Below are 27,577 nucleotides of genomic sequence, written 5' to 3' on the forward strand. Positions count from 1 at the left end.
TCCAGGTCGTTATATCGAACCTCCAGACCCATCTATACAAAATCCACCGTCCAATCAATAATAATGTATTGTATCCCGACCGATAGGAATGGGACGCATTTGCGAAAATATCGGCGAAATAGAGTGCAGGGATCATCGAACGAACTCGATCAAAGGAATGCATAGGTATAGCGTAGTCGCAGGACAAGATCAATGTCACTTTTTCTTCCCCAAAGCAGGGGCAGGAACGCCAGCGGCTTTCTTCGCGTCGGCTGTTAGAACGAAGAGATAAGAGTCAGCATTGCATTCATCATCAACCATGGTCATCACAGTGACAGCGGTAAAGGCAGCAAATAACAATGAGTAGAGCGACCCGAGTGTCTGGTTCTTAGTGTCGCAAGTCTTCAGGGGAGAGAACAAAGAAGCACTGGACTTCGACTGGCTGAGATCCCAACGTACCCTTTGCTTGTTTTTCACGCATCTTCGCGGCGTCGTCTTCCTTCTTGCGCTGGAATGCTGAGCCGGATAATGTGTTTGCTGTTTTCTAGATTGCGAGAATCTGTTAGTGGGCGTATTTTTGGAAGCCGAAAGCTTCATTAAGGGAGGGGATTCGCACCGCTGAGTCGGCCTTCTTGCGCTGCTTCTCGCGGTCTCGGTCTCGTTGGTTTCCACGCGTCATTTTGGAATTTCAGGTAGACCTTTTTGGTTTGGTCTTGATGATGTAGGTAGGGTTTTCGTAGAGGTTTCGCCGTCTGCAGTGGGAAACGAAGGATGAGATTTTGGGCTGGCTGAAGGCCGTGCAAGATTTGCGTGGTTTTGATTGGATGTTGATTTTATAGGGGTCAATAAAGCTCTACGATCCAAGCTCCTTATCTCTCTTTCTAGGCGCTAAACCGTTCTCAGTTTGAAGTCTCCGGCTTTTGAGGCCTCAGATTGCATGATCATTTGGCTCTCCACGGTATTAAACTTTGAGGTTCGCGCTTGGATAGGTCAGAAAATACTTCATCGCAGTCTGTAGCTGCCAAGCAAATTTCTAGACATAATATGCTCTGCCAAGGTTTACCCAATTCTAAAGGTTACTCTATATATATCTCTCTTAGCTTTCTGGATACCAAGTTTAGGTTAAGAGATTAGAGTAAGGATAGGGATTAGCTTAGGGTTCCTCGTGAATTCAAGGTTTATATCGAGCTATATACAATGTAAACACTTAAGCTAGATTAAAGCCATGCTTAGGGTTGCTCTATTCCGTGAGCGAGACTATGATAACTGATTTTCAGACACGATCGAAGGCGACGTCCGCATCTCTAAATTCCTCACTCCTGGATATATATATCTCATGTATATTTATCGTTCCTATATTTCAGGACTAAGGCGACTTTTACCTCTCTCCCAGCTCTTGTGTCTACTTTATGCCGCCATGCTTCCTTGGGCTAATCTAGTACTTTGCCCCGGTCCTTCTATCGGTATCAACTCCTCCCAAGGCGTGGTCCCTTTCTCATCTTCCTCGGCTTCTATCTCGTGGAGCTTTTGCACAGCTGCCTCGTCGCCACACCATTCGTTCAGCATATGGAAGGATTGTAGTGTGCTAACGTGGTAGGGCCCCAATTTCATCTCCTGCTTGTGAGTGACATGAGCCATCAACTTGATCGCTTCCGAGTCTCGCCCGTATTGCTTGTGGGAGAGCGCTATGGTGTGAAAACAGGTCATGGTGAATGGATGCTCAGGCCCTAGGGTTTGAATGCTATCGCGGGCTGTTTCGCTTTCGAGTCTTTCGACCTGCCTCTCCTCACCTTTGGCTCGGTATACTTCGACGAGGCCCAGCTTCTCCTCCAAAATGTGCTGGCTAGGAGCGTTTCTCTCCTCCATCTCTTCAATGCGCTGCAATATTTGCTCTCCGGCTTCGTCTAGTTTCCCTAGTTCGATGAGAATGTTTGCTAAGCTTGTTTTTCTGATCCAGGTTTCTGGGTGATGTGAGCCTAGAACGGCTTCCGATGCTGCTAAAGTACGGCGGGCCAATTCTTCGGCTTCTTGCAATTTGCCTTGATCTCTGTAGAGCGTCGCAAGATAATTTGCGCAAACCAAGGAGTCCTTATGCTCAGGCCCTTGAGTTTTGCTCCTCCAGCGATATGCACACTGTATCAGGTCAGCTGCCTCGTCCGGTCTTTCTAGGTCGAGATAGAGTTTCCCGAGGTTGGTCATCGCAGCTATCGTATCCTCGTCGTCTTCGCCGAACTCCGACTTTGAGGTCTCGAAAATCTCTAGTTTGAGCTTCTCGGCCTCTTCGTGGCGAAGTTGTGATACGTATGTCGATGCTAAGCTCGCCATAGAATCGAGCGTGAGTCGATGGCGAGAGCCTAGTGTTTTCCTCCTAGTTTCAAGAATGAACGTGGTTAACTCCTCAGCTTCGTCAAATCGCGCTTGGTCAGCATATGTTGCAGCCAGTGCAGACATGACATCCAGGGTCTCGGGATGCTCTGGGCCTAACTCCTGCTTTCTTTCTTCAAAGATCAAGACATCCAGCTTTTCGGATTCCTGGTAGTACCCTTGTGACCAAAAGTAAAAGGAAACCCCTTCCTGAAGGTGGATTCGTTTGTTTCTAGCCTCATCCCTCACTTCAGGAATCATGGACAGCACCGATTGAGCATGTGGCATATATGCTGCGCAAATCTTCCAATTCTCAAATGTTGCGTCGGGATATACCTCGTCAAGAAGCTCCATAGCCTGGATCGACTTCTCTTCATATTTCTCTTCGAGAATCAGCCATTTCCTCAAAACCAGCTGTACCAATCTGTGAAAAGAGAAGTTTCCCTTCCCATCAGTTGCCATGATTAGGGAGAAGGCTTTCAGGGTGCCGAGTGCTTTCGTTAGGTCCAATGCGCGTTTGATCTTGTGCTGGATCAGGCTTTTTGGTACTTCGTTTCTATCAAGGAACGCGATGATTTGCAGTATCTCAATGGCGTTCGGATCTCGGTCCTTGATCTCGTCGATTGAGACTATCAAGGTTGTAGCGACCGCGTTTGGGACTCCGGTATCCCTTCCTAGCGTTTCGAATGGCTCACAGAGGAGGTCCATGCTTGTCTCTTCGCTGTCGTTGTACAACTCGATGTATTCGCCAATGCTCATCGAATTTTCTTGCATAAAAGCGGCAGCTTGGACGATGGCCAGCGGTAGGTTCTCTAATAACTCTGAAAGCCCATCTATCTCGCTTTCTTCGAGCACGCGGTCCATCATACTGTTTTGGATCAGAAGCTTCGACTCCTCGCCAGTCATTGGTTTGACTTCTATCAGGGCCTTTGCCACGCCTTTGGTGAATTTGACGGCGGCAGCTCTATTCCGTGTAGTGACGAGAATGACTCCGCTTGGGGACTTTGGAAGGAATTCAAGTATTGAAGGGTTGTCTCCGGCTTGCTTGCTCGGCTTATTTGGTTCAAACAAAGATGTTTCGTCCGCGTTGTCGATGATCAATATCCATTTGTCATGTTCTCCCTCGAGCCATTCTTTCACGGCCAGGAGCTTATCGCATTTCGCATCTGCTTCGGAAGAAATGTACTCGTCGAAGATTGTGTTGTAGCCTTCCCGAAAGCGATCAATACTGCTCGCGCTGACCCAGAATACCGAAGCATGATGCTCGGTCCAGATCCGATGCGCTACTTCAATAGCGATTTGGGATTTCCTAGGTTTTTCAGTTATCTAGTGAGGTAATACAACAAAAGGAAAACTTACCCTACGCCTCCTAAGCCAAAAAGAGCGATTCGTGAAGTTGCCATCGTGGGCACGGTCAAAGCCTCGAGGTGTTCTAGAATAGGAGCACGGTCAACGAACCCCGAATTCCGTGCAAATGGTATCATCACTATGCAATAAATGCAATAAAGTTAGTCTCGAGGTGTGGTGAGGAATGGGTGTGATGAGTCGGCCTACATATTCTTGAGTCCTCCTCCTCATCGACCAGAGTCGATCCAGCCAAAGTCGAGCTTAAACTATCATCTCTGAATAGGGATACTTCCTCACATTCATTCATCGCAATAGCGGCAAGTCTACTAATAAGCCCTGAGACGTGTTTATAATTGTCGTCCTCTTCACTCATGTACCGGCAGATACTCTCGTGGTCACCTAGCAAGGCTACCGTTAGCTCGCGTGAGTCAGGAAGGCCAAATGTTGCTGATTTCTTCTCTACAATCTATAAAACAAGTCAGCGAGTGGCTGGCAAGGAGATGTCAAAGAAAGTTCTCGGGCGTCACTTACAATCCCCAGGCTCCTTAGAGGCAGCGTCTCATAGAAGTTAATATACTTATAGTCCTCCAACAGCTGCTCAAAATTCGCTGAAAGTTCATTTGCGTATAGGTCGTTCTCTTTCAGAGCGTTGATGAAAGTATTATTTGGGGTTCGGAGAAATGCCCTCACGGCTTTCGCCAGAGTTTCTCCTATCTTTGCGAGTTGACTGCCACGGTGAGGAGTGCCGAAAAAGGCTATACCGTATGTTGCAGCTTGAATAGATCGATAAGTGTGTCCCAGCTTAGCTTGGACAAGGGCCTCGGGAAGTTAGTATCGGCATCCGGATGCAGGTCATCGGTGCCATACCTCTTTGACCACTATTCCACCGAGACTGTGGGCTATAAAAAGGATAGGTCGAGACTCGCAGCCCTATACTTCGGCAATCAGACTCCGTTGTTTCAGGCAAATAAAACAACTTACTTGGCGTTCAAGCCACAGCCTATTGAGCAGGTACTGTGCTTGCTCACGTACACCCGCAGAGGACGATTGAATACTGACATTGGAGTTATATCCGAAAAGCAGTATTCTGGCTTGGGGTAGCTGCTTAGGAAGGAAGTCCCTCAGCCAAATTTTCCCATTTGAGGCCTCCCACGTCCGCTCAGCATGGCGCTCTTTGTTCTTCGGGTTTAGCCCATGAATGGCCACAATACTATATGTAGGATAAGCATCTCATTGGCGAAGTATTGCCAAGGCTAGTCTCACTCGATCTTGGGGAAACCTCCTGGCACGAGCGTGCGCAAGAAAGTTTCGGGGCGAGAGCAATCGGCCTGCGCCGCATTAGTATAGTTCAGCTGGGTGGTTTTGACCATGGACTTACCATGGCGGCTGATGGTAGAAAGTCCCAAAAATGGAATGTCGGAGTGGCCGACCGCAGTGAAGATGTCTATCCATACTTAAACATTGTCGCAACCGGTCGTTCCTTTTAGTGTGCATTATCCTAGGCCGAAAGCGACCAATTGTTGGAGATGCTGCCGCACGGCTGCATGGATAGGCTGATTGGGCAGACACCCGAAGCGCCTCGCCGCATGAGCTCCAAGGCTGTCAACCATGTCCGAATATACTGTGCTTTTTGAAACCTCATTATTTCACATAATCCAAAATCTAGGACCCATCGAGACCTCGGTACTTCGGCGCTGAGACGGTTTACGACAGTCCAAAGACCATTGCCCTCGTCAACAATGGCTCTAAAGCACGCGCATAGGAAGAGAAGAAAGACCCTGAACTGATCGTGGAGAAAGCATCTAAGCGCCCATACTAGTCAAAGTCATTTCTAAATAAAACGACGAATGAGGAATGAGGATCGGCCAAAGAGAAGTTCTGAAGGCGACGGGGAGAAGGGGAAGAGAAGAAGCGACAGGAGCCAATTGTTAGACGCTGAGTTTCAGACACCTGACCACCGCGTCTTCTCATCCACTGCTTCACTCTCTCCAGCATCAACTCTGCAACAGTCTCCTCCCGACGGCCTGGTTCTGTGCCCGAAAGGATGTGAGCTCTAAAGCTAGCAGACTCCTCGCAACACGAAGTCATCGAGACCCCTGCTAAAGCAGCTTCAGACGGTCCAGAAGGAGCTCAAAGCAAGAAACACAAGGAGCCCCCTTTGGCGCCAAAATGAATGGACTCACTCTCCCAATGGCCCATTGATGCGTTTCAGGACCCTTTTCGACCCATTGTGTCCTTGATCGCTATCTTTGTTCCTTGCTTCATCGAGCCCGCTTCACAATGGGCTGCTCGCGTATCAGGTTGAATTAATAGCGCCCTCCTGCCCACTGCGGCGGCCGAGAACCCTCCTCCAGTTGTCTTGCCCTTCCTTCTCTCTTGACGCCCGACAGGCTCGCGGTTCTTTCTTTCCCTATCCTTTCCTTTAGGTTTTCACCACCGATTTCAGCTGCTAGTCGGCTCGTTGGGTCTCTGTCTGGCCTCTTATTTACTTTCGTCCACTCGGTTGAGTACAGCTACCGACTGAGAACAAGCCCAAGTGCTTATAGAGCTCGCATTTTACCACTGCTCATTGCATCTCTTCTATATACTCGTCAACACCGCGATCATGATGGCCTCATTGAAAGAGTCCCTGGCTGGACCGGGATATGTGATTCTCAACGCCATCCGGGTCATCAACATCATTGTGTTTCTCGATATAATTGCGGCCCACGCGGTCATGCTTGTCAAGCTTGACCTTTTGACAAGCTTCTTCTTTTTTGAAGCCGTCGGACATGCCATAGCAATCAGCGTCTCCAGTGAGTGGTCCAATTCGTGATCTCAGTGTGTTCTGCGGTAGATATGCTAACAAGCAACAGTATTCCTGATAATCTCAGAACTTCCTTTCTTCCGCGGCTTCTTCGACCGCCATTGGCCGTCACTCGGCGAAGACTCTGGATTCCTTACACTGGCCTGCGCAATGCTGATCCTTGGAATCGCAACGCTGGGCGACCTGAACACACCAGCCACAAGCCAGGAGGAATTGGGCCTGACATTCTGGAGAATCATCATCTCCGCTGGAATCTTAGCTCTCGTCGTCAGCGCAATCAACGTTGGAGCAGTATGTCGCACCACATCTCCCGTCTTGTGAGCAATGCTAACCAGCAACAGAACTTTGCCTTCGCAGACCGCGACATTGGCGTCAGCGCGCGTCACGTACGAGTCTACGGTGCCGTTGCACCGCAAAAGGTCGCTTCCCGAACCGGCAGCACGCGCTCATTCCAGCTCAGTTACAAGCGAGAAGAGACACTTCCATCATATAGCACCGCGAGCCCCATCCAACGACGCACGTCGACAGCAAGCATGCCTCGCATCCCCGTCAAAATCTCCCCACCTTTGAACCCAATGCGCATGGCAAGCAATGCGGCTTCGTCCAAGTATTCTCGGGATGAGTCGGGGGTCGCTGCCCCGGATCTTGCTTATCACCCGGCTATGCAGCAGCCTAGTTATGTCTAAGCGGCAACGGGACTCGACGCACCGGGAACGCAACGGCAACGGCTTTCTACAACCATCGACGCAAGAGTCTCAAGAATTGGCGTTGGATTATTGATGATATTAGCGATTGCAGGGATACCTACGTTTTTAGTTCATTTCTTTGTTTCATGTTATTAGTTGTCTCAGATATTTCTTTTCATGGAAATTCTTTATCTCGATACATCCTCGTGGTAACAAATACCGTGAGGTCAATGTCATAATTACATCGTGTTGAGCGGCAATGTCCTTCGCTGATGATTCCACAGAACTTGACTCTAGACATCTAGTCATAATGCTCCGCAGAGGTCCCATCAGCCTTGAACCCAGCAGCCTGGGCGTCCTTCGTCCTCCTAAGAGCCTCCTCGTCCTCATGCTGAGCATACTTAAGCGGCCGCTTAGCCGAGATGGCATCCGGGTCTCCAACGACTATTAGCGATGGGTTGGAGCGGTAGTATGCGTCTATATCTTCGAGGGTGCGGCTTGCTTTGAGAATGTCAGTACTTGTTGAATGTCCATGAAGAGGCGTGTGTCATCCTAGATGAGGACGTGATCTTTGATGGTAAAGGAGGGGAATTACCTGTTTCCGGGTAAAGGAAGTATATAATATGTAGGAAGACGGCGTTGAGGACTGTCGATACGATCCAAAATTTCCAGCCAATGTTTTGGATTCCGATTGGGGTGATTTCAACATTGGCGAAGTTTGTTATCCTATATTGGCGGTCAGTCAGCTTTCGACTTGTCTCGTTGAGGTAGGTGTAGGTAGAAAGGCACGGTAATTTGGGCCAGGACAGGGTTTGGTAGATGGGGCTCAACGCACCAATTCGTCGCCGTCGCAACAGCCGCACCCTTCGTCCTCATGGGCAAAGAATTGATCTCGGTGGGATACAGCCACGGTACACCGAGCATGCCCATTCCGAAAGCAACGTGGTATAGGAAAAAGAAGGCCACCGATGCCGTGCCGTATACGTTGTTGGTTGTCGCGAAGCGGAGAATTGTTATAACGAGGAAGGAGAGAAACTGTCCTGATCCGGAGAGGAGCATGAGGCCTCGGCGACCGAATCGCTCGATCACAGTAACTGCGAGACAGGAGAAGATGAAGTAGGAGGTTGCGTTGCAGGCCGTTAGGAGACGAGGCATAGAGTTCGAGAGGCCGACCGAGTTCATGAGGACGGTTGGGAGGTAGTAGGACATTATGTTAATTCCTGGAGAGGAAAATCATGGGTTTCAGACAATTGGCACATATGGTTCAGTTGGACAGTGGTCTACAAACCTTGGAATTGCTGAATGGCTTGTGTGCCGGCTCCAAGGAGTAACCGACGAAGGGTTTTTGTGCCGTCGGATTTGTTGCACCGCAAAAGGTCTTGCCACCGAATTGCGTTGTCTCGCTCATAGTTGATGCTGTATTTTATTTCGTCGTATTGAGTCTTGATGTAGGGGTCGTCGGGACGCATGCCTTCGATGCATGCAAGTACCTCGACGCCTTCTTGGCCACGGTCATGAGATAAGAGCCATCTGTATTTAAATTAGAACTCTCTTTAATCTACTGCACACGAGGTTTAACCGCCCTTGGAGACTCTGGCAACCACGGAATGGAGGCAAACAGGACGATAATGAAGCAAAGCTGCAGGGCAATGGGCAGACGCCATGCAATCGCTCCTCCCTTGAAGGATAGGCCGTAGTTGATCCAGTTGACAATGCAATAACCGCCAACATTGAGTCTCAGCTCAAGGATAACCAGCTTTCCCCTCCATTTTGCTTGGGCTGTTTCAGTTTGCCAAACCGGTGCTGTGGCCGTACTCAGACCATTGCCGATGCTGATATATCTGTTAGCCCATGTCCAAAAAGAACTTATGAGAATCGTCGTACCCTAGCACCACGCGTCCCACGAACATCTGAGCCAAACTAGAGGACGACGCCTTGAGAATAGTTCCAATAGCCATAGTTGTGCACCCAAGAAGGATGGTCTTCTTCCGCCCGAGTCTCTCGCCTAGTGTAAAGGTGAGCATTGCCCCGAAGAAACAGTCGACATCGTAGATAGCGGTAACGGTGGAAAGGATTGTCGTCTTTGTAGGTCCAACGAGATCATGGATTTGCAGAAAGTCCGGTGTCACGACGACGCCACCTGTGAAACAGCTTGTTGGTATTTTCTTCTGAGGGAGGGAAGAGGAGAGGAATGACATACTGAAGACGCCTTGATCGTATCCGAACAACATCATATCAGTTGCACACGCCAGCTACATGCGCACTTATATTAGCCCATGCATGAAGACGCGTTCCTGGCTGGTCATAACTCACAGAGACCCAAAACGTGAGCCATCCTCCGGTGAAACCAAAGTAGGGTTTCTTCCTGAACGCCATGACTGCTTAATAAGAGTCGAGATGATATTCTGACAATCCTGAGATATGAAATGCCACGTAGAAGAAGCCCCATGAACGTCTGGGGAAGGCCCTTATATAGGGCTACGGTTGTCACAGCTCATCTTGACCCTCGATTTTCTGCCGTACAATGGTACAATCCCAGACTCGAAGGGTCCCACTCTGCTAAGCCCCGGACGGGGGTGGTGGTAGTGCTCGAATTCGGAGCATGAGGAAATTCCTGGCTGCGTGGGACCCGTCCAAACCAAGGCTGGCGCCTTGTGGTCTTCGACTGCTTTCTGCGAGCGTCATCGCATTGCCGGAGAAAGGGGAGGTGTGTTGACAGCCAAGCCCAAGCCAGGCCCGATTGGAGCAAGGTAGCTAGTATCCCCATACCACCGCCGTATCGAGTGACTATAGACTCGATCTAGCACTTAGTCGTTGGCCCCTGATCTAGTCGAAACCACCTCCGGCCCAATCACGGGGAGACGCTCGTGGGAGAGAATATGGATCCGCCATCGCCCCGCTGTATTCTCGGCATTCCCCCGTTTGCTCCGGCGATACTCGTGAGCATCCCATGCTGAATTCATGCTGGATCAAGAAACAACATCAACAGGAAGGGGGGAAATTATCTCTTGACCAAGGTCGAAGGAAGCACCAGAGGTTGGGCAGGCTGGGTGGTACACTGGTAAGAGGTGCAACGCTTGGAAGCTTGAGGTAACACAGTCCCTGGCGTGGGCATATGACTTGGTCCCCGCGGCCATTGCCGATTCCCCTCTCTTTCTCTCCTCCATGTCCATACGCCAGCTTTCATGATCGGGCATATGGACTACGATTTCAGAGCAGCGAATAGAATTGGACTCGTGGCTTGGCTTTCTATCTATGTCATGATTTTTTACTCATCAACAATCTGGACCTTGATTGCTCTCGCAGCAGGGTTGCTAGCAGTGGCGAAGGCTTCCAGGCCGTCCTCCAGCTTATACCTGTGTGACACTAATGGCTTCAGGTCGATGAGTCCCGCATTTACCAGACTAATTGCCTTGGGGTAGATGTCATGGTAGCGGTACTGGAACCGCAGATCGATCTCCTTGGCCGACATGTGCATGAACGGGATGTTTTGGAAGTCCTTGCCGACACCAATGACAAAGACCATGCCTCCGAACCGAGTGGCCTGATATGAAATGCGTTAGCTTGTCGGAGATGTACCCGGGGCTATGGCTTGACTTACGTATATTCCTGCATGAACACTGCTCTCCACTCCGGTGCATTCTAAGACCAGCTTCGCCTCCTGGCCGAGCTCTTTGACGATACGCGCACCCAGTTCTTGTGAATTCTCTTGCTTCTAGACGTAGACGGTTTGCACACGTGGGATGAGTTCCTTCGCCTTGGAGAGACGGTTCTCGTCGATATCAGTGATAACAATCGGAGCAGCACCAGCTGCGTTGGCTGCCAGCAGGGTGACAAGGCCAATGGGGCCTGCACCGCAAATGACAAGAGGATCGGCTAGCCGCAGTCCTGAGCGGTCGATACCGGCCAATGCAACTGTGAGAGGCTCAAGGAGAGCACCTTCTTCGAAGGTGACGTGGTCGGGAAGACGATGAAGCCAAGCTTCGGGGTGGGCATGGTACCTCCGCAGAGTGCCATGGTGGGGAGGAGTAGAGAAGAATACCGCATCCGGACAAGCGTGGTACTTGCCAGTACGACAGAAGTCACAAGTTGGTTTCGAGCAGGGAACGCCACATTCCATAGCCACCCGATCACCTTTTGGCGCATCAGCAAAAGAAGCTAGAGTCACCGAAGGATGCTCTTACCAGGCTTGAATCGGGTTACCGCGTCACCGACCTGCAGGACAATTCCGGCACTTTCATGCCCGAGTCCGTTGTCTCCCGTCACGATCATTGGACCGATGCGGCCATGCTTCCAGAAGTGAACATCTGATCCGCAGATACCGGTTGCTCGGACATGGACCAGGCACTCGTCTGCAGCGAGTTTGGGGATTTCACAATCAACCACCCGAAGGTCATGCGACGGGCTTGTGTGAACCGCAATGTTCCGAGGCTTGGTCAGAAGGACGTCCATTGTGATGAAGTGATGTAGTATGTATTCAGTGTTGTGTTGTTTCCCGATACTTGAAGTGCCTATCAAATATTTATAGCAAGGTAGGGTTCCAGTTTCTCGTTTGACGAGGGTGGAATAGCCCTACGGACCACTCCCGAACTCATTGTTCAGGCTTCTACCGATGAAAATGAGGGGAACTGCCAAAGGAGTATCAGGGCGCGCTCCAGTGCAAGGTACGTGCCACGTCGGATGTGGGTTTCGGAGATGGTACCGCAGTTCATCTTGCGAACCAACATCCAGCAGAAGTACGAGACGTGGAGTCGCATAATGTTAGGCAGGTCATTGCAGCAAGGGATACCCCATGTCTCTCCAGCGTTTCAAGGAATGATTTTATTGGTCCACATCAATGGATTTTCTTGGAGTAACAAAAGTCTGTGTTGACAACCGGAGATAGCCCCGAGTGTGGGGCGGCCGAGCATCGGGTTCATTCAGGCCCGAGATGATCCCGTGGATGTCCCATCGCAGTCACTATCAAATTCCCGAGTCAATTGTTTTGATGGTACTCCGAGGATAATGTTCGGTTTTTCTACAGCTGGGGTTAGATACTCGGTTCAACATGGCAGTGATAGCACGGACGCAGGGACAATCTTCGCTACAATTAGAATACTACCATGTCTCTAGAAGGAAAAGTCGCTATTGTCACGGAGGGGCCAGAGGAATCGAGGCTGGAATTGTTCGCAGCTTGTGCAAGCAGAGCGCCAAAGTAATTTTCAGAGACTTTCAGGATACCAAGGACCAACTCTCATTCGCAAAGATTGCCTTCAATTACGTCTCACCCTCATCCAAAGCCGCCGCAGACAGCCTAGTCCAAGGGCTGCATCGAGACAACAAGGAAGCGATTGCAATTCAGGCCAATGTGACGGACATAACAGCACCGAGTACCATCGTTCAAGCCACACTATCTGCGTTCAAAACAGATCACATCGACAATGCCGGGCTAGGCGACAACAGAACGCTCGAAGAAGTAATGCTAGAAATTCCTCGCAGCTAATGGACATGAATGTCAAAACAGTAGTCTTCGTGACTCAGGCTGTGCTGCCATTTATTCGTCGCGGCGGACGCATCGTCAATCTATCGTCCATCTCCGCTCGAGGAAGCTACTCCACCCAATCAGTCTATGCAGCTAGTAAAGCTGCCGTTGAAGGTCTGACGCGGGTCTGGCCAACCGAGCTCGGGCATAAGTACGGTATAACTGTTAATGCACTAAATCCCGGTCCTGTTGACAACGGGTATGCATCAGGCTGCTGGGCCGGTGCACCTGGCTCGCATGGTGGAAGAGAATAAGTACCTGCAGGACAGTGATGCGGTACTGTAGAAGACATTGGTGATATTATCACTTTGCTTGCCGAAGAGCGCTCTCGATGGGTTACTAGTGATGTTATCCGTGCAAATGGCGGAGTGCTGTATACCTAGACTTGTTTTAAAACGCATTTTTATCTATCTATACCTGTTCAACAGTGATCGACGCACCTGCCACTTCCAGAACTCACAGTGCAAAAAGCTTACCAAGCCATCAGCAGTCATGTCTGAACGTCTTTTGCTGAGTCCGCGTAAAATCTGAGACCTATCATCTTCTACCGAGTACACAAGGCCAACGTGCGCTGTCTCAGGGTCCTGTCTTCCTTCCCTTCGGGGCTCGACCGGTGACACTCCGAGGCGTTGTGGACTGCACGTCAAGCTCGGTGTTAGCTCCGCTCAATATCTTCTCAATTCATGATGTTTTCAGGGTCTCCGAAAACTCGCATCTCCACGTTCTTTGCTAGCTTTCGAGGTAGGTTCCAAAGGTCATGACATTGAGATCTCCAAGATCTGTCCAGTGGTCTGCTCGTTGGGTTTCACACTGTCTTCCCGCAATCCGCAGCGTCTGGTGACCTGACCTGACAAAATGCAGATTTACTATCACCACCGGTCAATCTCAACCTCCCTTCCTCTCTCGAGTCCTCTCGTCTTGTTCCTTCCAACCACAAGCGTCAACCTCCTAGCACCTGCCGGACATGGATGAGCCAGCAGCGGATGGTTCTCAAACATCCACCCCCGAAAAGTCGAAACAGCGACATACTCGCAATCGAATTGCCTGCGACTGGTGCCATTCCAATCATGCACGATGTGATCGAGATATTCCATGCGGAAGGTGTCTTGATAAGGGAACCCGATGTGAGTTCACGCGGCTACGGCGCAAGCGAGGTCGCATCCCCAAGGTTGAAAGCCGGGAGACTCGAAGGAAAGAAGCAAAAACGAACTCCCTGGACCCCGAAGCTCCATCGCCCGATGCGCATTCGACGTCTTCGACCACGATACCAAGCGTGCAAACACCCAATGACTCTCAGAGCGGCTTGCACTCGGCACATGGCTTGACCGTGTTGAGTCCTGATCTTGGATATTTTCCCCTTTTCCAGGGTGCGGGTTTTCTAACCCAAGGGCTTGAACGGAAGGAGCATATAACAGGGATTCTTCCATTGACACAGGATGTGCCGTCACTTCTTCACAACGCTCCATTGAAGAGCGGCTTCAACGACAATTCGTTTCCCGCTGAGCTTATCAACAATGCTCGCTCCGTCGAGCCCAGCACTCCCAGTCTTCCTAGACGAGAAGGTGAAACTGTTAACACAACCGACGACATCATGTCAACTCTGAGATACCCGGTGTTGCAACCGTTGATGCCGCTCATCAGGACAAAAATCTCGCCAGAATTGGCATGCGCTCTTCTTAACCTCTACTTCACAAGTGCATTTCCTACACAAACGCACCCCATCTGCAAGCACATACATTGCTATGTTCTGCGAAAGGCCTCTTTTCTGAACGAAAAATTCTACCGGTCGAGTAGTCCAGCTCTCCTGGCTAGCATGTTATGGGTAGCTTCTCTGAATGATCAAGCTCTATCCCTTACAATAACAGATCAATACCGAAAGAAGATCAACGATTTCCTGGGCGCGTTAACCATTAAGCTATTAGAAGTTTCGCCAACGCGTGCGCCCTTTGATAAGCATTATCTTCCAGCGACTAATTGGGCTCTTTGCTCTATGTGCGGCTTCGGAAGCCCTCCTAATCTTGGACCTACTTCAACAGCGAATAACAATAACGACTGCCTCGGATTTTCACCTGCATCATTCGACGATATCGTCACTTATATGCACATCGCGTCTATTTCTTCAACAAGCGGCCAGGAGGCGCAGAGTATGAACTGGTTAGTTCTCAGTACCTTACGATGAGGTGTTCCCGAACTGACAGATGGCTCCAGGTGGCATGCCGCTTTCACACTAGCACGCGAGCACAAGTTGAACACTGAGAAAGAGACTCTACCAAGCGATGACAGTCAAGAATTCTGCTTCCCATTCATGGACCCGTCTTCCGCCTCCTCGGCCTCGACCCGGAGGGTTCTTGATTGCGTATGCTGCCGGAATTACGGTTCGACCATCCGCATCACCGAAGAACAACGTGAAGAGCGTCGCAGAGTTTGGTGGCTACTATACATAATGGACCGCCATCTGGCATTACGCTACAATCGACCTTTGATGCTTCTCGATTTCGAGAGCAAAGACCTACTCCTACCACTTGACGAAGAGACATGGCAGGCTGGGGAGATACACAGCAACAGCCCGGGTTTCGATGGTCCGCAGTGTACAATATCGGAATTGAAAAATATACGGCGCAGGTTTCCAGACTTCACATGCCATGACACTTCCATTTTTGGGTTTTATTTGCCTCTCATGACCATTTTGGGTCAAATGATTGACCTCAATTACATGCAAAATCATCCAATGCTCGCAGAAGTTCCCGGAGATGAAGCATGGCAAATTCAGCTCCATGGGGTGCTCGGTCAGCTTGATGCCTACGAGGCTAGTTTAAACACCTTCATCACAAGCGTTGCTAACCTTGGATCGTCTCCTTTGCCCGCATCAAACCACGACACGAGCGAGCGGTCCCAGGCCCAGACACACTCCTGGCTCGCGCAAACAATGGCCTCCTATGCATCCTTCTATGTTGACCTGTTGCACATAATACAAAATGGCAAATGGGATCCTGTCTCACTTGTTGGTGATCGAGGATTTTGGACCTCTTCTCCCGACTTGTCCCTAGCTGTCCCGCACGCACTGAAGGCGGCCGACTCTGTGCGACAGGTCTTGAAGTTCGATCCTGATGTCAGCTTTATGCCGGAATTCTTCAGCGTTCAACTACTTCAAGGCAGTTTTTATTTTCTCCTTATTCTCCAGCAACTACAGGATAAAGCAGGGGAAATATTCCTGAGCGCTTGTGCGGTCATGATTCGAGCCAACGAATCTTGTATTGTTACTCTGGGCTCCGAATATCAAAGGAGCTTCTGTCAGATTATGCGGAGCACTCTGGCACAGGCTCGTGGGCGCCCGGTGAACGACTGCCAAATCCTTCAGCGAACAAAAGCCATCATGGCTCTTCGCAGATGGAGTTGAGCAGGGCTGAGTTTGGGATAACTCCAACATAAAACTTGACCATGTCAGTATGGTCATGCAGCCTCACAAACTGGCTTGCTTCAGCAATTACCTGATCTTCGCTCAGATACTCGAGGAGCGCTCTTGGCTAGACCCAGACATGTGGGGTGGCGCCGTATACTTCGGTCACGCACCGAGCAGAGGCCCACCTCTCGGGGGAAACGCCGTGATTGGCTCAGCGCACAACCATAGCCCTTCAACCTCATTTTGTTGCGAACGAGCTGCCCCTCGAAAATTGACGTATGGTCGAATCTGAGGAAATCATCAATGTAGCCGACACTGCAACCAGTGGCACTTCTAAATTCAAAGTCAATTGTGGCACGTGGGAAACCACTCATCGCGAAACTATGTAGACTGTTCGTAGTATGGGGGGAGGGGGGGGGGCCAAATGGGCGACGTTGACCGGCCTGTGGAGCAAACCATGGGGAGACCAGCGTCCTCCAGATTCACGACTTTGTCTCTTTCACTCTCCCAGAAGTTCATGGTGATCTTGATATGGAGCCAGTTTCTCGATCGCGGCATATCCTCCGTAAGACCTTTGCTTGCGACGAATGTAAGCGGCGCAAGATCCGCTGCTCCGGCGATGAAAACTGCTTGAATTGTATGCGGGATGCAAAATTATGTCGCTACTCATCGCCCTCACATCAACTATCGAAGCTGCAGAGGTATTTTCATTCTTTATAGTTTTAAAAAAAGTCGCACACTCACACGCTTCCAGGCGTCTTCAGGAATGCGAACGCCTGGTACACGATATGGAAAAGGCTTGGGCCGCCCATTTTCCATCCGTTGACCTCCAGGAAGCTCTTCGTACCGTTCGCCTTGACGCCGACTCAATTCCAGATGTCCCGAAAAAGAACAAGCATCATCATGACTTGGCGCATTCCACTGAGCAGCCTCTCACCAGCGTTGCCGAATGCAGCAACGCAGAAGACTACGAGTTTGATGAATCGCAAGACTTTGACAACTCCACCGATGGCATGGGTTTCTTGACCATTGATCCTCATAAGGCTGGCTACACTGGACCACAGTCGGGTGTGGCTGCCTTGAAATTCCTACAGTCTCTTCCGCTCTATATACCCCTCGGCAGCTTTATTCCAGCATCGTCTCTGGACGATGATGATATCTCGGAGTCCGCTCTACCTAGATCACAATCAGAGATCGTCCGCTATCTTGATGATTATTTCACCTTTTATCACCCTGCATACCCGATTTTACATGAGGGAACATTTCGCGCACGAGTATCGGGTGAGTCTCACATACTTCCTACAGGAGCATCCTGTCTAATTGTGCTTAGGTGCGTTGGCCAAACCTCACGATGGCTCATGGCTACTACTATATAACACCGTTCTTGCCTTAGGCGCCTTTGCGGGCGACTCGAATGGGACGAAAATGGACATAGTATTCTTCAAAGAGGCACGAAAACACCTATCGATGGATGTATTGGAGAAGGGATCACTTAGTTACGTCCAGGCGATTGTTCTGATGGCCAATTACCTACAAAAGCGAAACAAGCCTAATGCTGCCTTTATCCTAGTTGGCATTGGTTTCAGCATGGCTCTTGCGATCGGCTTGCATCGGGAATTCGGAAAGCCCAGCACATCACCATTCACAATGGAAATTCGCCGGCGAGTATGGTGGACACTGTTCATCTTTGTCTCGGCAGTCCAGTCAATCTTAGGACGTCCGGCAGTGTCGCTAGTCGGCGTCAATGTCCGGCTTCCAGCTAATGTGGACGATCACGATCTAGCTGTGGATATGGAAGAGCTACCTGAGAGTCACACAGGGCCTACAATAACTTCCTGCCTCATTGCACAAGTCAAGCTCGCCAAAATTGCGAACGCTATACAAGTCGAGCTGCTGACCCATCATCTTCCTTCCTCTGGCAAAGCCCAGGATCTGGTACACCGCATATCCTCCTGGCACAATGACCTCCCTCCTCATTTCAACACAGACATTTACCTCGAGCCGCGGTTCGATATACCCAGGCGAGTCGTTCTATGGCGGTCATACCACCTACGGATCGTCATAAATCGGCCCTTCCTCTTCCAAAACATCACGTCAAAATCCGAACTCGACACATCTTCCGGCCCGATCGCCTCTTGTCTTGCAGCTGCGGATATGTGCGTTACTTCGATCTGCGGATTCCTCGAGTCAACGAATAACCGGCAACGAGGACTCACCTGGTACGCGACCTGCTGGCTCTTGACTGCAAGTTTTGTCCAGGCGACGTGCTACGTATACGGGCCTACGCACCCTCTCGCGGAGTCTTGGAAATGTCATATACAACGTGCGGTTGACTGCCTGGGGAGTCTCGGGTCTTCGCACGATATGGCTCTCCGAGCGAGGGCTGTACTCCAGAAGGTTCTCGGTGAGTTCGAGTTGCTCCATAATCTACTTCCTAGCGCATTCTGAAGCTAACGCATCCGTGTCATACAGAACACGGCCACGAGCGAACGTCCCCCGGCAGCTTCGACCCCTTCTCGCTAACGCAAATGACCGGCCAAGTGCGCCCCCCCCCCTGGTCAGCCTCCGGCTGGGGCGATAACTCAATGCTACACGGGCATTTTGATCAGGGCTTGGGCGACTGCCAATATACACAGGGATCGTTTGGGGCGGAGTTCTTGGATGCGGCTGGTGGGTTGATGATTCAGAATTTGTTTGGCGGGTCAGAAGGGCCGCAGAATAGTTCATTGACACCGGGTTGATGTTGATATAATATAAGACCATAAACTTGTTCTTCTCCAGCGGATCTAGTATTTCTTGCTTGGGAGGCAGGGTGCCCTCCTAAGTATGAAGCCAAATATATACTTCGGCGTCGTGCGCGTGATGCTCTTGCTCTTTGTTTCAATAACGAGGCGAAGCATGGGATAGGCTAGTTGAGGACATGAACAACTCACCATTCCCTAAATCGACGTAATAATCAATCTATCCATTATTCTCAACGTGCATCATGCCAGGGCAGTTCCCACGAACCGACCCGAGCAGAGCCCGCCAAGCCCCAGGTCTTGGCTGCATCGGACTATCCAAGTCCCAGACTGTTGGTGCCAACTAAACCTCCCTCCTCCAACACTTCAACAACCAGGGTGCGAACACCAAAGATCCAGGACGATGGCTGAAGTCAACATCTCCTGGGGTGCGTAAGTCCTCCCAATTTTCTTTTGCCTTTGTCGCTCGACCAGGTCACACCCTGTCCGTGCCATTCAGTCAACATTAATGTTAACGTTAACTCCGTACAGCATCCAAAGCCTAGCCCTCATCTTCGCCCCGATTATCCTCCCCCGTCTTATTAACTTCTTCCGATACATCAAAGTCGCATTGACATCACGACCAAATCCCCGTCCTCTTCCTGCCGGTGCCTCGAGAGCCCTGAACGTCCTCTTCGTCTCGATCCTCGTCTTCCTCCTCCTTAGCTACCCCTCGAACCCATTTGCCCAGAGTCCGAGTATCTTCTCGCTTACGCGCTCGCGCATTACTACGTCGCTGGATACTATCTTCTCGCGGCTTGCGAGACTCCGCGCCGGCGGTGTTCTTACGGACGCGGATGAGTTGCTCCGGTCGAAACTTATCTCGAAGGAGGCGCGGAGGGTCTATCTACGATTTGGAGAGAAGGCATTGACGCAATGCCGCTTCTGCAAGGTCGATAACCCTAATACATACGCGCTGTTCTATTATCCCGCCAACTCGATGATCCCGCATCTACTGCACATGGCGGCCGTCGGGATCGCGACGTCCGCTTCCTTCGCGGGTCGAGAGGCAGCGCGGTGGCGGACGAAGTTTACGATTGCGGGATTGCTACTTGCAGCGATTGACCTCTACGTTGTCTTCATGTATGACCCCGTCAAATCTGGATCCGAGGCTGTGCGCGATGGGATTGAGGTCCCGCCGTCCATGTTCCAGCGTATGGCGGTGGTGCGGCCGCTGGCGCTGGCTTGTTTTGATACCGTCCTGGCTGGTTTCATCTACGTTTCTGCTACGAACCGGTGGTTCTTTGCTCCGCCTAGTCAGGCGGATGAGGTGGATCGGGTTGTTGCCGCGTCGTTGGCGGCGTTGACTGGGGCGAGCTCGAAGTTGCATGCTGCGAGTGTGACTAGGAATGCGGTTGTTCGGGACCGGGTGTTAAAGGACCGCGACCATGCGTACTGGCAGACGGTCGTCTCTATGGGCAGCGATGGCGGTTCCGGAACGCCGTTGGGAGTTTGGGAGGAGGAAGAGGTGGTTCGGGCGATGTCTCGGGCGATGGCGGGACAGGGAGGAATTGACCTGGCTAAGCTGGGAGTCAGTGCGGCGGAGTATGTGAACGGGGCAACGGCGGGGTTAGAGAAACGGGAGAGTTCATAACAGTAACATCCGGTTCATAGACAGCTTCGTAGATATGTGCTCGTGAATAATACAGCGGCATATTGAAATTTGAGGGGTAACTATGGTAGTCAGACGACTGAAGATCGACGTTAGCTCGGTTTGGTAGACGACGAGAGCCTCTAGCTGCAGCCTGTGAAGAGGGCGGCGGATGTCATTGGGAGGAGACCGCGGGCGCCGGGCGGGGAGGCGGTGTAAGTACTACCGGAGGGACATAGTGGTACTGTTGGGGCCAGCCACATTTGTATGCACCCTCTGGTCCTCCCGCGGTACACCACCAACCATACCCAGAGCTCCTCCATCTCGCTTGATTTGTTTTGCTTTCGCTGGATACGTCGCTGTCTTGCTGCCTCTCCTCGTGATAGTGGTAGTGTCCGTGCCTCGTCCTCAATTTCCTCTCTCCGCGGCTCCATCGCCCTTGTTTCGTCTTGTCGTTTCGTCTCGCCCACTCCGCCAAATCTGAAACAGAGCGACGGACGGTGCTTTCTTTCTTCCCCTTGGTCCAGGTACGCTTTTCTGTACCGCGGAACATTCAACAGCTTGCAATCGCTCGCAACAACGCCTGAAAAACCTCAACGACAGACGTAGTAGATCTTTTGCTTCGTTACCGTGGTCTGGTATCACGTATTCGCTCGTTTTTTTATCGACAATCGACTCGACTCGAATCGCTGGTTCCATTGTCCGGAGACGCTCCTCGATCCCGCATTCTGGCTACATCCCTTTGCGCGATTACACGGTTTACCTGCTCTGAGCTCGCAGCACCTCGAGCTCTTTTGACCTCATTATGGCTATAGAATCGCCTTTGCCACCACAGTCGGTCACAGAGCTCAATGCCTGCGTTACGACGACCTCGCACCGCCCGGCCAAAGATGCCAAAGACACCACGTTCCGAGAATGGGTGGTTTCAAATCAGATTGGTATGCTAGATATTTTACCAGCATGATTTATTTTCTTTTTTTTTCTGTTAGCTTGGACTACGGCGCGCTAACCGGGGCTTTTACTTGTTGTTAGGGATATCCTTGACGACCCTCTCCATGCTATTGGCCGTCCACCACCTCTACCCTTCGCTTGCGCCTTACACCACGCCGTTCTTCCAGCTGTCGTACTACCAACCATCGCAGGGTGTCTATATTCAAGGATGGGATGACATCTACTTCGTCATCAGCTCTGTGTTTGCATTCACTGCCATTCGCGCCATTGCAATTGAGTGGGTGTTTCGGCCAATGGCGCAATGGTCTGGGTTGAAGAAGAAGACCTCAATTCGGCTTGCGGAGCAAGGCTGGATGGCTCTGTACTATGCGTTCTTCTGGAGCTTCGGGATGGTTTGTTTGCCTGCCGCTAGCTTGCTACAGCCCTTGCTGACTATGGATAGTACATTTGGTCACAATCGAACTACTGGATGGACTTTAAAGCCATCTGGGCTGAGTGGCCTGCGCGTGGTGTCTCGGGCTCAATGAAGTGGTACCTTTTGGCGCAGCTTGCGTTCTGGGTGCAACAGATCTTCGTCATCAACATTGAGGAGCCTCGGAAGGATCACTATCAGATGTTGACCCATCACTTCATTACCAGCTCCCTTCTTACCTCGGCTTATGTTTACGGCTTCTACAACGTTTCTAATGTGGTGCTAAGTTTGATGGACGTTGTGGATCTGTTGCTGCCGGTATGTCACGTTTGTTTGCTTGCATTACGAAGCTGGATCCTAACTTTATGTAGATTGCCAAGATCCTCAAGTATCTAGGATACGAGTTGAGCTGCAACGTCGCCTTCGGAGTGTTCATGGTCGTCTGGCTCATCTCCCGCCACATCATGTACCCGCTACTCTGCTGGTCCATCTTCAAGGACGTTCCCGCTGTTATGCCTTGGGGCTGCTACTCCGGAGCCACCGGCGAGCTGATCTCAAGGGACGGATGCCCCGACAAAGTCATGCACCTCTTCTCCCCATTCCTGGACATCGACGGCCCGATCTGCATGAACCTAACAATCAAGTGGATCTTCTTGACATCTCTGCTGTCCCTCCAGGCCCTCTCAATTATCTGGTTCAGTATGGTCATCCGCGTGGCCGTGGGCGTTCTCCGCACCGGCAACGCCGAAGATACCCGCAGCGACGACGAAGAGGAAGAAGACGAGGAAATCGAGACATTACCGAAGGACGCTGCGAGCAGCAGCGCCGTTGCAGCAGAGGTCTCAAGCACCGACTGGCGTCGCTCTAACGGGTCCTCCACGCGACCCCGCCGGAGCGATCGCAAAGCACTACTGGGCCGTATCGGGTGCGAAACGCGTACATAGCCACCCCTCACTGGGTCTGGTTTGGTCTGGTCTGGCTTTGTTTCGCGGTTGAAATTGCCGTCTCCGTCTAGATAACGATAACGCTATCGAACTATGTGTGCATACGATACGATACTTGTCTTTGCGCTCTGCGCTGAACGCTAAATCGTACACCTGATGATGGAGAATATGAATACACGAAGCTTATCCGTATCTATATGTAACCGTTCGAATTGCTTGTTCTTGCGAAAAATTTATTGTTTGTCATTATCATTGTTGTCGCCATCGTTGTTCACGTTTGATACCATGAATCTTGTTTTGTCTCTCTTGTTTCGTTGCTTCTATCTACACTTATTTGCCCTATTATGAATTGAAGGTTCCGGTCTGGTCTTGTGTTGTTGCTATCATACGTTTATTTTCCATCACCGTACTGTATCTCTTGTATCTTATATCCTTAGAGAGATCACCTGAATCATTCAAAGTTCAATACCCGTTCTATTCGTGAACGTCTCTCCAGCACAACTCAATGTCTACTTTACTTCAGGACAGCAAGAACAGGCTGAGTGGTGACACAGAACGCAAAAAGGTTGGGTTTTGAAGACTTTTGGTCCATCTCCACACATACACTATAAGGGTTGAGGTAGATCAGCGCATATTCAACAAGTAGACACCACAATACGGGAGATAGGATAAATACTGACACAAACCCACATTCCTCGACTGATATAACTATCCCTATACCCCGCAGTTTGCCATTTGGCTGTGCTCTGAGGCTCTACCGCTTCTTTAGGCGTATCGCGTGCGTCGGGGCCACGTTCTTCTTCGCTTCCTGGCTCTGTTATTCTTGTTGTGAGCCTAGGAAGTTCTTCTCTTTCATTTCCACTTTCACTTTCTGTCCCGTTAGGCTTGCTATTTCCCCCAAGAGTCAGCCTTCCCAGCCTGGACATGATCTCGTCCTCGGCGGTGTTGGGGGATATATTTCTATCTGTCTGTTTATGATCGGAAGTTGAATGTACAGCCTCAGGCAGTGCCTGAGTGTCGCTTTCCTGATTTCTGAATTTTGGCATGTCCTGAACCATTTCATCATCCTGCTCACCATCAGAAACGGATTGCCCAGCCTCGTCATCCAAAGAGTCGGCCGTTTCCATAACATCATCATTGCCCTGTTCATCATCAGGCTCCTCAGTTCGCGGTAGAACGAAAAGAGCCAACTCCTCCAGATGCCGGCCAACATGGCGTTCAAATGTTCCTGTTTGGGGGATTCGAGCGCTGCATAGTGGACAAGTAGAATTATCGTTATAGTCTGGGCCTGTACAAGAGTGCTCACTACATAAGTGACGTTGCCACTGCCGGCGACTCTCATACAATCGCGAGGGAATCGGACAATCTGGATAGATACAGATGTAGGGCATCAGATCTCGAAAGACGTGTCGCGCCCAATCTTTTCGATCCTTGATAGTTATAATGATGAAGCAGTACGGGCATTCAAATGGTTTTCTGTCCCATGATTCTCGAGGAGGAGGTGGAACGGAGATGCCATCGCCACCGCGGCCGTCCATCAGCGTATCTGCATAGGACGTGGTTGAAGAGCCAGCTTCGGACAAGCTATCGAGGAAATGAAACTGGTCTCCAGGTTTATGAGACTCGGTGGCAAGAGTCTCCGAGGGGTTTGACTCGGTCTCTGGGTAATCGTCGATACCTTGTGTGAGTTTTGCCCGATGTCGCTCTCGATATTTCAGGACAGCCTTTTGCCTCGCCATCGCATTACCTAAACGGTGAAGTAACGCGGTGTTTGCAGCTGGATACTTATGGGAGACATGCTGAGTTGCCCAAGGCGCAAAACTTGTTGCGTCAATTGCTCTGGTCCCTGATAGCTGGTCGTGTCGAACAGGTTTTCGAATCGCCATTGACATGCGATATAGATGATCGATCACGTCGACTAGGTTCTGATATATTTGTTGCACTTCAGTATTACTGCTTTCATCCAACCCGGCAGCTTCTAGCATTGCTTTCATTTTTCCATCAGCGTTGTCTTCGCCCGAGTCTGAGGCGAAAGAATCATCGATGACCTCGTGCAAATCTTGCAGAGTCTCTTGCATGCTCTTCAATATGTTAATGGTCTCCGCTTGAAGGTTAGACGCATCTCGAAGTCTATAGTCAAGCGATGACTGCCCCGTCTGATGGGCTCCGATATTCGCTGCCCATACGCGCAGCCTCCCCAGTTCATCCTGCCATCGCCGCACCGATATCTCTTCGTCGAATCGAGAGAGGCTCTCTGATCCGATGAGATGGTTAAACTGCTTCAGGCACACTTTCAGCACGGAAGAAATGGTGCTCATTGTGTCGGGCAAGCACTGTGACCGGGGATTTCTCAGCTGGGATGCGCGATAGCAAAGTGGGCAGGTGCGAGGGGCCACATGCCTCACCATTGGTTGATCATCGCCTGCTTGGATCTGACAAATGTTAACTGGACTTGTGACTGTGGACAAGGCTGCACGCATTCAAGTGCGGGGTCGTGAGCTTCTCTCCTTTGCTCCGACATCATTCAAGCGCCATGCCAGCTCGACGCTGTCAGTATGGTGACTGGTATCGAAACAGCCGGCTTACTCCTGGCAACCCTCCCTCTGCTGGTCAACCAACTGGATGGATACGTTCGCGGGTTCGAAAAGATCAGAGGGTTGCGCAGCTATCGACGAGAGATCAATGGGTATCGAATTGGACTTAGTGCTCAGCATGCTATCCTCATTAATACTCTGGAGCTCTTCCTGGAGGAAATTGTGGATGAGCCCGACAGATTACTCGACCTAATCGAGAATCCAAAGGGTCAGGCCTGGAAAGACGCTAAATTCCAAGACAAGCTGCGTAGTAAGCTCGATCGGGATTATGGGGTCTTCGTCGAGACCACGTCCGGGTTATCTGACCTGCTGGAAGAGCTTCGCAGAAAGTTAGGGCTCGGGGATGCGGATCTTCTGGAGGTATGTATGTGTTCGTTCCACATCTATCACGGTTCTAGTTAATTTTTAGTGTGAAGACAGACTCCCTTCCTTACTCGCAGGCGATCAGATTTTCGAATAATATTTTCGAGGGCCGTCTACGATGATCTGCTTGTAAAGATCGATGCCACAAACCAAATACTCAGGACTTTGACAGATCAATCATACCAGCGGCGGCAGATTCGCGGTTCAAGGCGGCGCAAACGAGAGCTGAACGCATACCTGAACGCAAGGAAGCACGCCGAATCCCTATACTTTGCTATCATCCAGGGCAGATGTTGGAAGTGCCTTTGCAGCTGCCAGCATTTAGTCCACTTCCAGGTGGACTCTAAGATTGTTCAAAACCCGGCAAGGAAGGACTTGGACACCGGCATCACCAGATTTACACTGGTACTGTCATCCAGTTCATATGGGAACGGCTCCCAGCAGCAGCATAATCGGTGGCATGAAGTCCTAGCCGAGCCCTATGCGACGGAGCCGCCTGACAGCTCAGGGCATGCGAGAGATGCCACTTCTTCAACGACAACCGGTACTGGTACTCGGGTTCGCTTCCTACCACAAGCCTCGAAGCACGGTAGCAAGATTCAGTCCACTGATTCATCCAAGCATTCGCAAATCGACGATCTTTGTTCTGCAGTGCACGCCTTCGACAGGGCGTGCGCAAAGTCCAACCTGCTAGGATACATCTCCGAAGGGGCAGACAGCAAAAACCAGTACAACGTACGGCTCCTGCGCGATATCAAGCAGGGTGTCCATTTTCAATCACTGCACGAAGTCCTGACAGCCTCAAGCAATTCGCACCTACCCGGCTACAGCTCACAGAGACTCAGCCGGCGCGATAGACTCTTTCTAGCCGCCATGATAGCCTCCGCTGTACTGCAGTTCCACGGCACCTGGCTCAAGCAACAATGGACCCTCGACGATATCAAGCTTCCCCAGGATACTTCAAACCAATGTACCGTCATCGAACACCCATACCTCTCATGTCAAGTGCTAGGCTCGGGTTCATCGGCTGGATCGCCAATCTGCGGCGACACTTATCACCACTCTGTGCCGAACGCATCTAACAATAGCAAATTGGTGGTCAGGAACCATGTCCTGTTCAACCTTGCGCTGTGCCTAATTGAGTTATCCCTCGGCCAACCTATTTCAGCACTCCGTCAAAACAGCGACGGCGACCCAGGGGTGGACCTCGACGGCACTCGACTCGCGACGGCGGCGCGGGTGCTCAACAGAGTACACTGGGAAAGCGGGTCACGCTATTTTGACGTCGTTAAGGAGTGCCTTTACTGGTCCAGCTCGGGCGGACAAGAGTTTGATGATGGAAGGTTCGATGAGGCTGTGTTTAATATTGTTGTGGCTCCGCTGCTAAGGAACTTTTATGAATTTGAAGGGATGGCGTATGTAGAATAGAATCTATTGTGCTTTTGGGGGATACATGACTCTTCAAATCTTGTCTACTCTGGGCACAATTCCGGCGTGACCGTCACTCCTTGAACGCCTTGGATTTGATTCTGTTGAAATGTACCAAAGGTCGTGGGTACATCTGCTCTATCCCATCGCCTCAAGTGAGTTTGATACGTCAAACTAGGATCTTACATCCTGCAAGCGCTCTTCACCGACCAGAGAGCGGAAAATCATGATCAAGCTCTGCTAGAACCGGCGTAGAGTCCCTGCTTACACCGGCGCTAGGCTCATGACTGGAAATTCCCCGCAGACTCAGAACTCGAGCTTCTATGCGGGTTTCACTCCACGCAATTGCCTTGTGGTGGCGCCGGAGATGAAAATACCGTACCAATTACACCGCGTCGGCGAAGGGATAAA

General features: G+C 50.8%; 14 protein-coding genes across 14 annotated transcripts; 7 read left to right on the forward strand and 7 right to left on the reverse strand.

Annotated features, from left to right (window-relative positions):
- Window positions 1–195: 195 nt before the first annotated feature.
- On the reverse strand, window positions 196–658 carry BDV17DRAFT_290579 (4F5 domain protein; the record flags this gene model as incomplete). Its single annotated transcript, XM_073761943.1, has 3 exons — window positions 196–251; window positions 439–523; window positions 596–658. 3 exons carry the CDS (start codon window positions 656–658, stop codon window positions 196–198), a joined length of 204 nt encoding a protein of 67 aa, XP_073616404.1.
- Window positions 659–1,261: 603 nt separating this feature from the next.
- On the reverse strand, window positions 1,262–5,352 carry BDV17DRAFT_298019 (uncharacterized protein). Its single transcript, XM_073763607.1, has 8 exons — window positions 5,069–5,352; window positions 4,954–5,018; window positions 4,672–4,900; window positions 4,558–4,620; window positions 4,222–4,509; window positions 3,898–4,156; window positions 3,703–3,829; window positions 1,262–3,652 (listed from the first exon to the last, which is right to left on the reverse strand). Exons 1-8 carry the CDS (start codon window positions 5,069–5,071, stop codon window positions 1,387–1,389), a joined length of 3,300 nt encoding a protein of 1,099 aa, XP_073616405.1. The 5' UTR covers window positions 5,072–5,352; the 3' UTR covers window positions 1,262–1,386.
- Window positions 5,353–6,298: 946 nt separating this feature from the next.
- BDV17DRAFT_290581 (uncharacterized protein) lies at window positions 6,299–7,182 on the forward strand (the record flags this gene model as incomplete). Its single annotated transcript, XM_073761944.1, has 3 exons — window positions 6,299–6,485; window positions 6,546–6,787; window positions 6,838–7,182. The coding sequence occupies 3 exons, from the start codon at window positions 6,299–6,301 to the stop codon at window positions 7,180–7,182; spliced, it is 774 nt and encodes a 257-aa protein (XP_073616406.1).
- Window positions 7,183–7,254: 72 nt separating this feature from the next.
- On the reverse strand, window positions 7,255–10,256 carry BDV17DRAFT_298025 (sugar porter family MFS transporter). The gene is made up of 8 exons (XM_073763608.1): window positions 9,496–10,256; window positions 9,383–9,434; window positions 9,067–9,322; window positions 8,775–9,014; window positions 8,471–8,712; window positions 8,018–8,402; window positions 7,778–7,908; window positions 7,255–7,683 (listed from the first exon to the last, which is right to left on the reverse strand). Exons 1-8 carry the CDS (start codon window positions 9,556–9,558, stop codon window positions 7,484–7,486), a joined length of 1,569 nt encoding a protein of 522 aa, XP_073616407.1. The 5' UTR covers window positions 9,559–10,256; the 3' UTR covers window positions 7,255–7,483.
- On the reverse strand, window positions 10,159–12,142 carry BDV17DRAFT_298033 (NAD(P)-dependent alcohol dehydrogenase). Its single transcript, XM_073763609.1, has 4 exons — window positions 11,367–12,142; window positions 10,921–11,316; window positions 10,784–10,890; window positions 10,159–10,726 (listed from the first exon to the last, which is right to left on the reverse strand). Exons 1-4 carry the CDS (start codon window positions 11,632–11,634, stop codon window positions 10,451–10,453), a joined length of 1,047 nt encoding a protein of 348 aa, XP_073616408.1. The 5' UTR covers window positions 11,635–12,142; the 3' UTR covers window positions 10,159–10,450.
- Window positions 12,143–12,229: 87 nt separating this feature from the next.
- Window positions 12,230–12,664, forward strand: BDV17DRAFT_290584 (uncharacterized protein; the record flags this gene model as incomplete). Its single annotated transcript, XM_073761945.1, has 1 exon — window positions 12,230–12,664. One exon carries the CDS (start codon window positions 12,230–12,232, stop codon window positions 12,662–12,664), a length of 435 nt encoding a protein of 144 aa, XP_073616409.1.
- A 62-nt stretch (window positions 12,665–12,726) lies between these two features.
- BDV17DRAFT_57928 (uncharacterized protein) lies at window positions 12,727–13,077 on the reverse strand. Its single transcript, XM_073764809.1, has one exon. It carries the CDS (start codon window positions 12,993–12,995, stop codon window positions 12,789–12,791), a length of 207 nt encoding a protein of 68 aa, XP_073616410.1. The 5' UTR covers window positions 12,996–13,077; the 3' UTR covers window positions 12,727–12,788.
- Window positions 13,078–13,391: 314 nt separating this feature from the next.
- BDV17DRAFT_58155 (transcription factor domain-containing protein) lies at window positions 13,392–16,140 on the forward strand. The gene is made up of 3 exons (XM_073764810.1): window positions 13,392–13,444; window positions 13,565–14,857; window positions 14,912–16,140. Exons 2-3 carry the CDS (start codon window positions 13,668–13,670, stop codon window positions 16,098–16,100), a joined length of 2,379 nt encoding a protein of 792 aa, XP_073616411.1. The 5' UTR covers window positions 13,392–13,444; window positions 13,565–13,667; the 3' UTR covers window positions 16,101–16,140.
- Window positions 16,141–16,600: 460 nt separating this feature from the next.
- BDV17DRAFT_298037 (putative C6 transcription factor) lies at window positions 16,601–18,844 on the forward strand (the record flags this gene model as incomplete). Its single annotated transcript, XM_073763610.1, has 4 exons — window positions 16,601–16,804; window positions 16,858–17,384; window positions 17,434–18,507; window positions 18,576–18,844. Exons 1-4 carry the CDS (start codon window positions 16,635–16,637, stop codon window positions 18,842–18,844), a joined length of 2,040 nt encoding a protein of 679 aa, XP_073616412.1. The 5' UTR covers window positions 16,601–16,634.
- A 342-nt stretch (window positions 18,845–19,186) lies between these two features.
- Window positions 19,187–20,563, forward strand: BDV17DRAFT_58308 (uncharacterized protein). Its single transcript, XM_073764814.1, has 2 exons — window positions 19,187–19,276; window positions 19,376–20,563. The coding sequence occupies exons 1-2, from the start codon at window positions 19,248–19,250 to the stop codon at window positions 20,475–20,477; spliced, it is 1,131 nt and encodes a 376-aa protein (XP_073616413.1). The 5' UTR covers window positions 19,187–19,247; the 3' UTR covers window positions 20,478–20,563.
- On the reverse strand, window positions 20,564–21,153 carry BDV17DRAFT_58309 (uncharacterized protein). Its single transcript, XM_073764815.1, has one exon. It carries the CDS (start codon window positions 21,025–21,027, stop codon window positions 20,650–20,652), a length of 378 nt encoding a protein of 125 aa, XP_073616414.1. The 5' UTR covers window positions 21,028–21,153; the 3' UTR covers window positions 20,564–20,649.
- Window positions 21,154–23,099, forward strand: BDV17DRAFT_58360 (putative longevity-assurance protein (LAC1)). The gene is made up of 4 exons (XM_073764816.1): window positions 21,154–21,412; window positions 21,507–21,817; window positions 21,868–22,155; window positions 22,209–23,099. The coding sequence occupies exons 1-4, from the start codon at window positions 21,280–21,282 to the stop codon at window positions 22,779–22,781; spliced, it is 1,305 nt and encodes a 434-aa protein (XP_073616415.1). The 5' UTR covers window positions 21,154–21,279; the 3' UTR covers window positions 22,782–23,099.
- Window positions 23,036–25,740, reverse strand: BDV17DRAFT_58225 (uncharacterized protein). Its single transcript, XM_073764812.1, has 2 exons — window positions 23,462–25,740; window positions 23,036–23,386 (listed from the first exon to the last, which is right to left on the reverse strand). Exons 1-2 carry the CDS (start codon window positions 25,259–25,261, stop codon window positions 23,291–23,293), a joined length of 1,896 nt encoding a protein of 631 aa, XP_073616416.1. The 5' UTR covers window positions 25,262–25,740; the 3' UTR covers window positions 23,036–23,290.
- Window positions 25,337–27,166, forward strand: BDV17DRAFT_290590 (uncharacterized protein; the record flags this gene model as incomplete). The annotated part of the gene is made up of 2 exons (XM_073761946.1): window positions 25,337–25,735; window positions 25,796–27,166. The coding sequence occupies 2 exons, from the start codon at window positions 25,337–25,339 to the stop codon at window positions 27,164–27,166; spliced, it is 1,770 nt and encodes a 589-aa protein (XP_073616417.1).
- Between the last annotated feature and the right edge of the window lie 411 nt (window positions 27,167–27,577).

Source organism: Aspergillus undulatus (assembly GCF_047715775.1).
Source record: "Aspergillus undulatus strain CBS 261.88 unplaced genomic scaffold BDV17scaffold_19, whole genome shotgun sequence".
NCBI classification, from domain to species: Eukaryota; Fungi; Ascomycota; class Eurotiomycetes; order Eurotiales; family Aspergillaceae; genus Aspergillus; species Aspergillus undulatus.

What these genes read in the sequence shown, in the direction of transcription:
- BDV17DRAFT_298033 (XM_073763609.1), bottom strand. Translation starts at nt 11,634, where the DNA reads ATGGACGTCCTTCTGACCAAGCCTCGGAACATTGCGGTTCACACAAGC. An exon ending in GGTAACCCGATTCAAGCCTG is followed by an intron (nt 11,317 to 11,366) that starts GTAAGAGCATCC and finishes ATGCGCCAAAAG; the next exon opens with GTGATCGGGTGGCTATGGAA. An exon ending in GGCGAAGGAACTCATCCCAC is followed by an intron (nt 10,891 to 10,920) that starts GTGTGCAAACCG and finishes TCTAGAAGCAAG; the next exon opens with AGAATTCACAAGAACTGGGT.
- BDV17DRAFT_298025 (XM_073763608.1), bottom strand. Translation starts at nt 9,558, where the DNA reads ATGGCGTTCAGGAAGAAACCCTACTTTGGTTTCACCGGAGGATGGCTC. An exon ending in ATACGATCAAGGCGTCTTCA is followed by an intron (nt 9,323 to 9,382) that starts GTATGTCATTCC and finishes GCTGTTTCACAG; the next exon opens with GTGGCGTCGTCGTGACACCG. An exon ending in GTTGCGACGGCGACGAATTG is followed by an intron (nt 7,909 to 8,017) that starts GTGCGTTGAGCC and finishes CCGCCAATATAG; the next exon opens with GATAACAAACTTCGCCAATG.
- BDV17DRAFT_58308 (XM_073764814.1), top strand. Translation starts at nt 19,248, where the DNA reads ATGGCTGAAGTCAACATCTCCTGGGGTGC. An exon ending in GTCAACATCTCCTGGGGTGC is followed by an intron (nt 19,277 to 19,375) that starts GTAAGTCCTCCC and finishes AACTCCGTACAG; the next exon opens with CATCCAAAGCCTAGCCCTCA.
- BDV17DRAFT_57928 (XM_073764809.1), bottom strand. Translation starts at nt 12,995, where the DNA reads ATGTCTTCTACAGTACCGCATCACTGTCCTGCAGGTACTTATTCTCTT.
- BDV17DRAFT_58225 (XM_073764812.1), bottom strand. Translation starts at nt 25,261, where the DNA reads ATGCGTGCAGCCTTGTCCACAGTCACAAGTCCAGTTAACATTTGTCAG. An exon ending in GTCGAGGAATGTGGGTTTGT is followed by an intron (nt 23,387 to 23,461) that starts GTCAGTATTTAT and finishes CAACCCTTATAG; the next exon opens with TGTATGTGTGGAGATGGACC.
- BDV17DRAFT_58360 (XM_073764816.1), top strand. Translation starts at nt 21,280, where the DNA reads ATGGCTATAGAATCGCCTTTGCCACCACAGTCGGTCACAGAGCTCAAT. An exon ending in GGTGGTTTCAAATCAGATTG is followed by an intron (nt 21,413 to 21,506) that starts GTATGCTAGATA and finishes ACTTGTTGTTAG; the next exon opens with GGATATCCTTGACGACCCTC. An exon ending in TCTTCTGGAGCTTCGGGATG is followed by an intron (nt 21,818 to 21,867) that starts GTTTGTTTGCCT and finishes GACTATGGATAG; the next exon opens with TACATTTGGTCACAATCGAA.
- BDV17DRAFT_58309 (XM_073764815.1), bottom strand. Translation starts at nt 21,027, where the DNA reads ATGTTCCGCGGTACAGAAAAGCGTACCTGGACCAAGGGGAAGAAAGAA.
- BDV17DRAFT_58155 (XM_073764810.1), top strand. Translation starts at nt 13,668, where the DNA reads ATGGATGAGCCAGCAGCGGATGGTTCTCAAACATCCACCCCCGAAAAG. An exon ending in GAGGCGCAGAGTATGAACTG is followed by an intron (nt 14,858 to 14,911) that starts GTTAGTTCTCAG and finishes AGATGGCTCCAG; the next exon opens with GTGGCATGCCGCTTTCACAC.
- BDV17DRAFT_298019 (XM_073763607.1), bottom strand. An exon ending in CTCTAAGGAGCCTGGGGATT is followed by an intron (nt 4,157 to 4,221) that starts GTAAGTGACGCC and finishes CTTGTTTTATAG; the next exon opens with ATTGTAGAGAAGAAATCAGC. An exon ending in TTTGGCTTAGGAGGCGTAGG is followed by an intron (nt 3,653 to 3,702) that starts GTAAGTTTTCCT and finishes TGAAAAACCTAG; the next exon opens with GAAATCCCAAATCGCTATTG.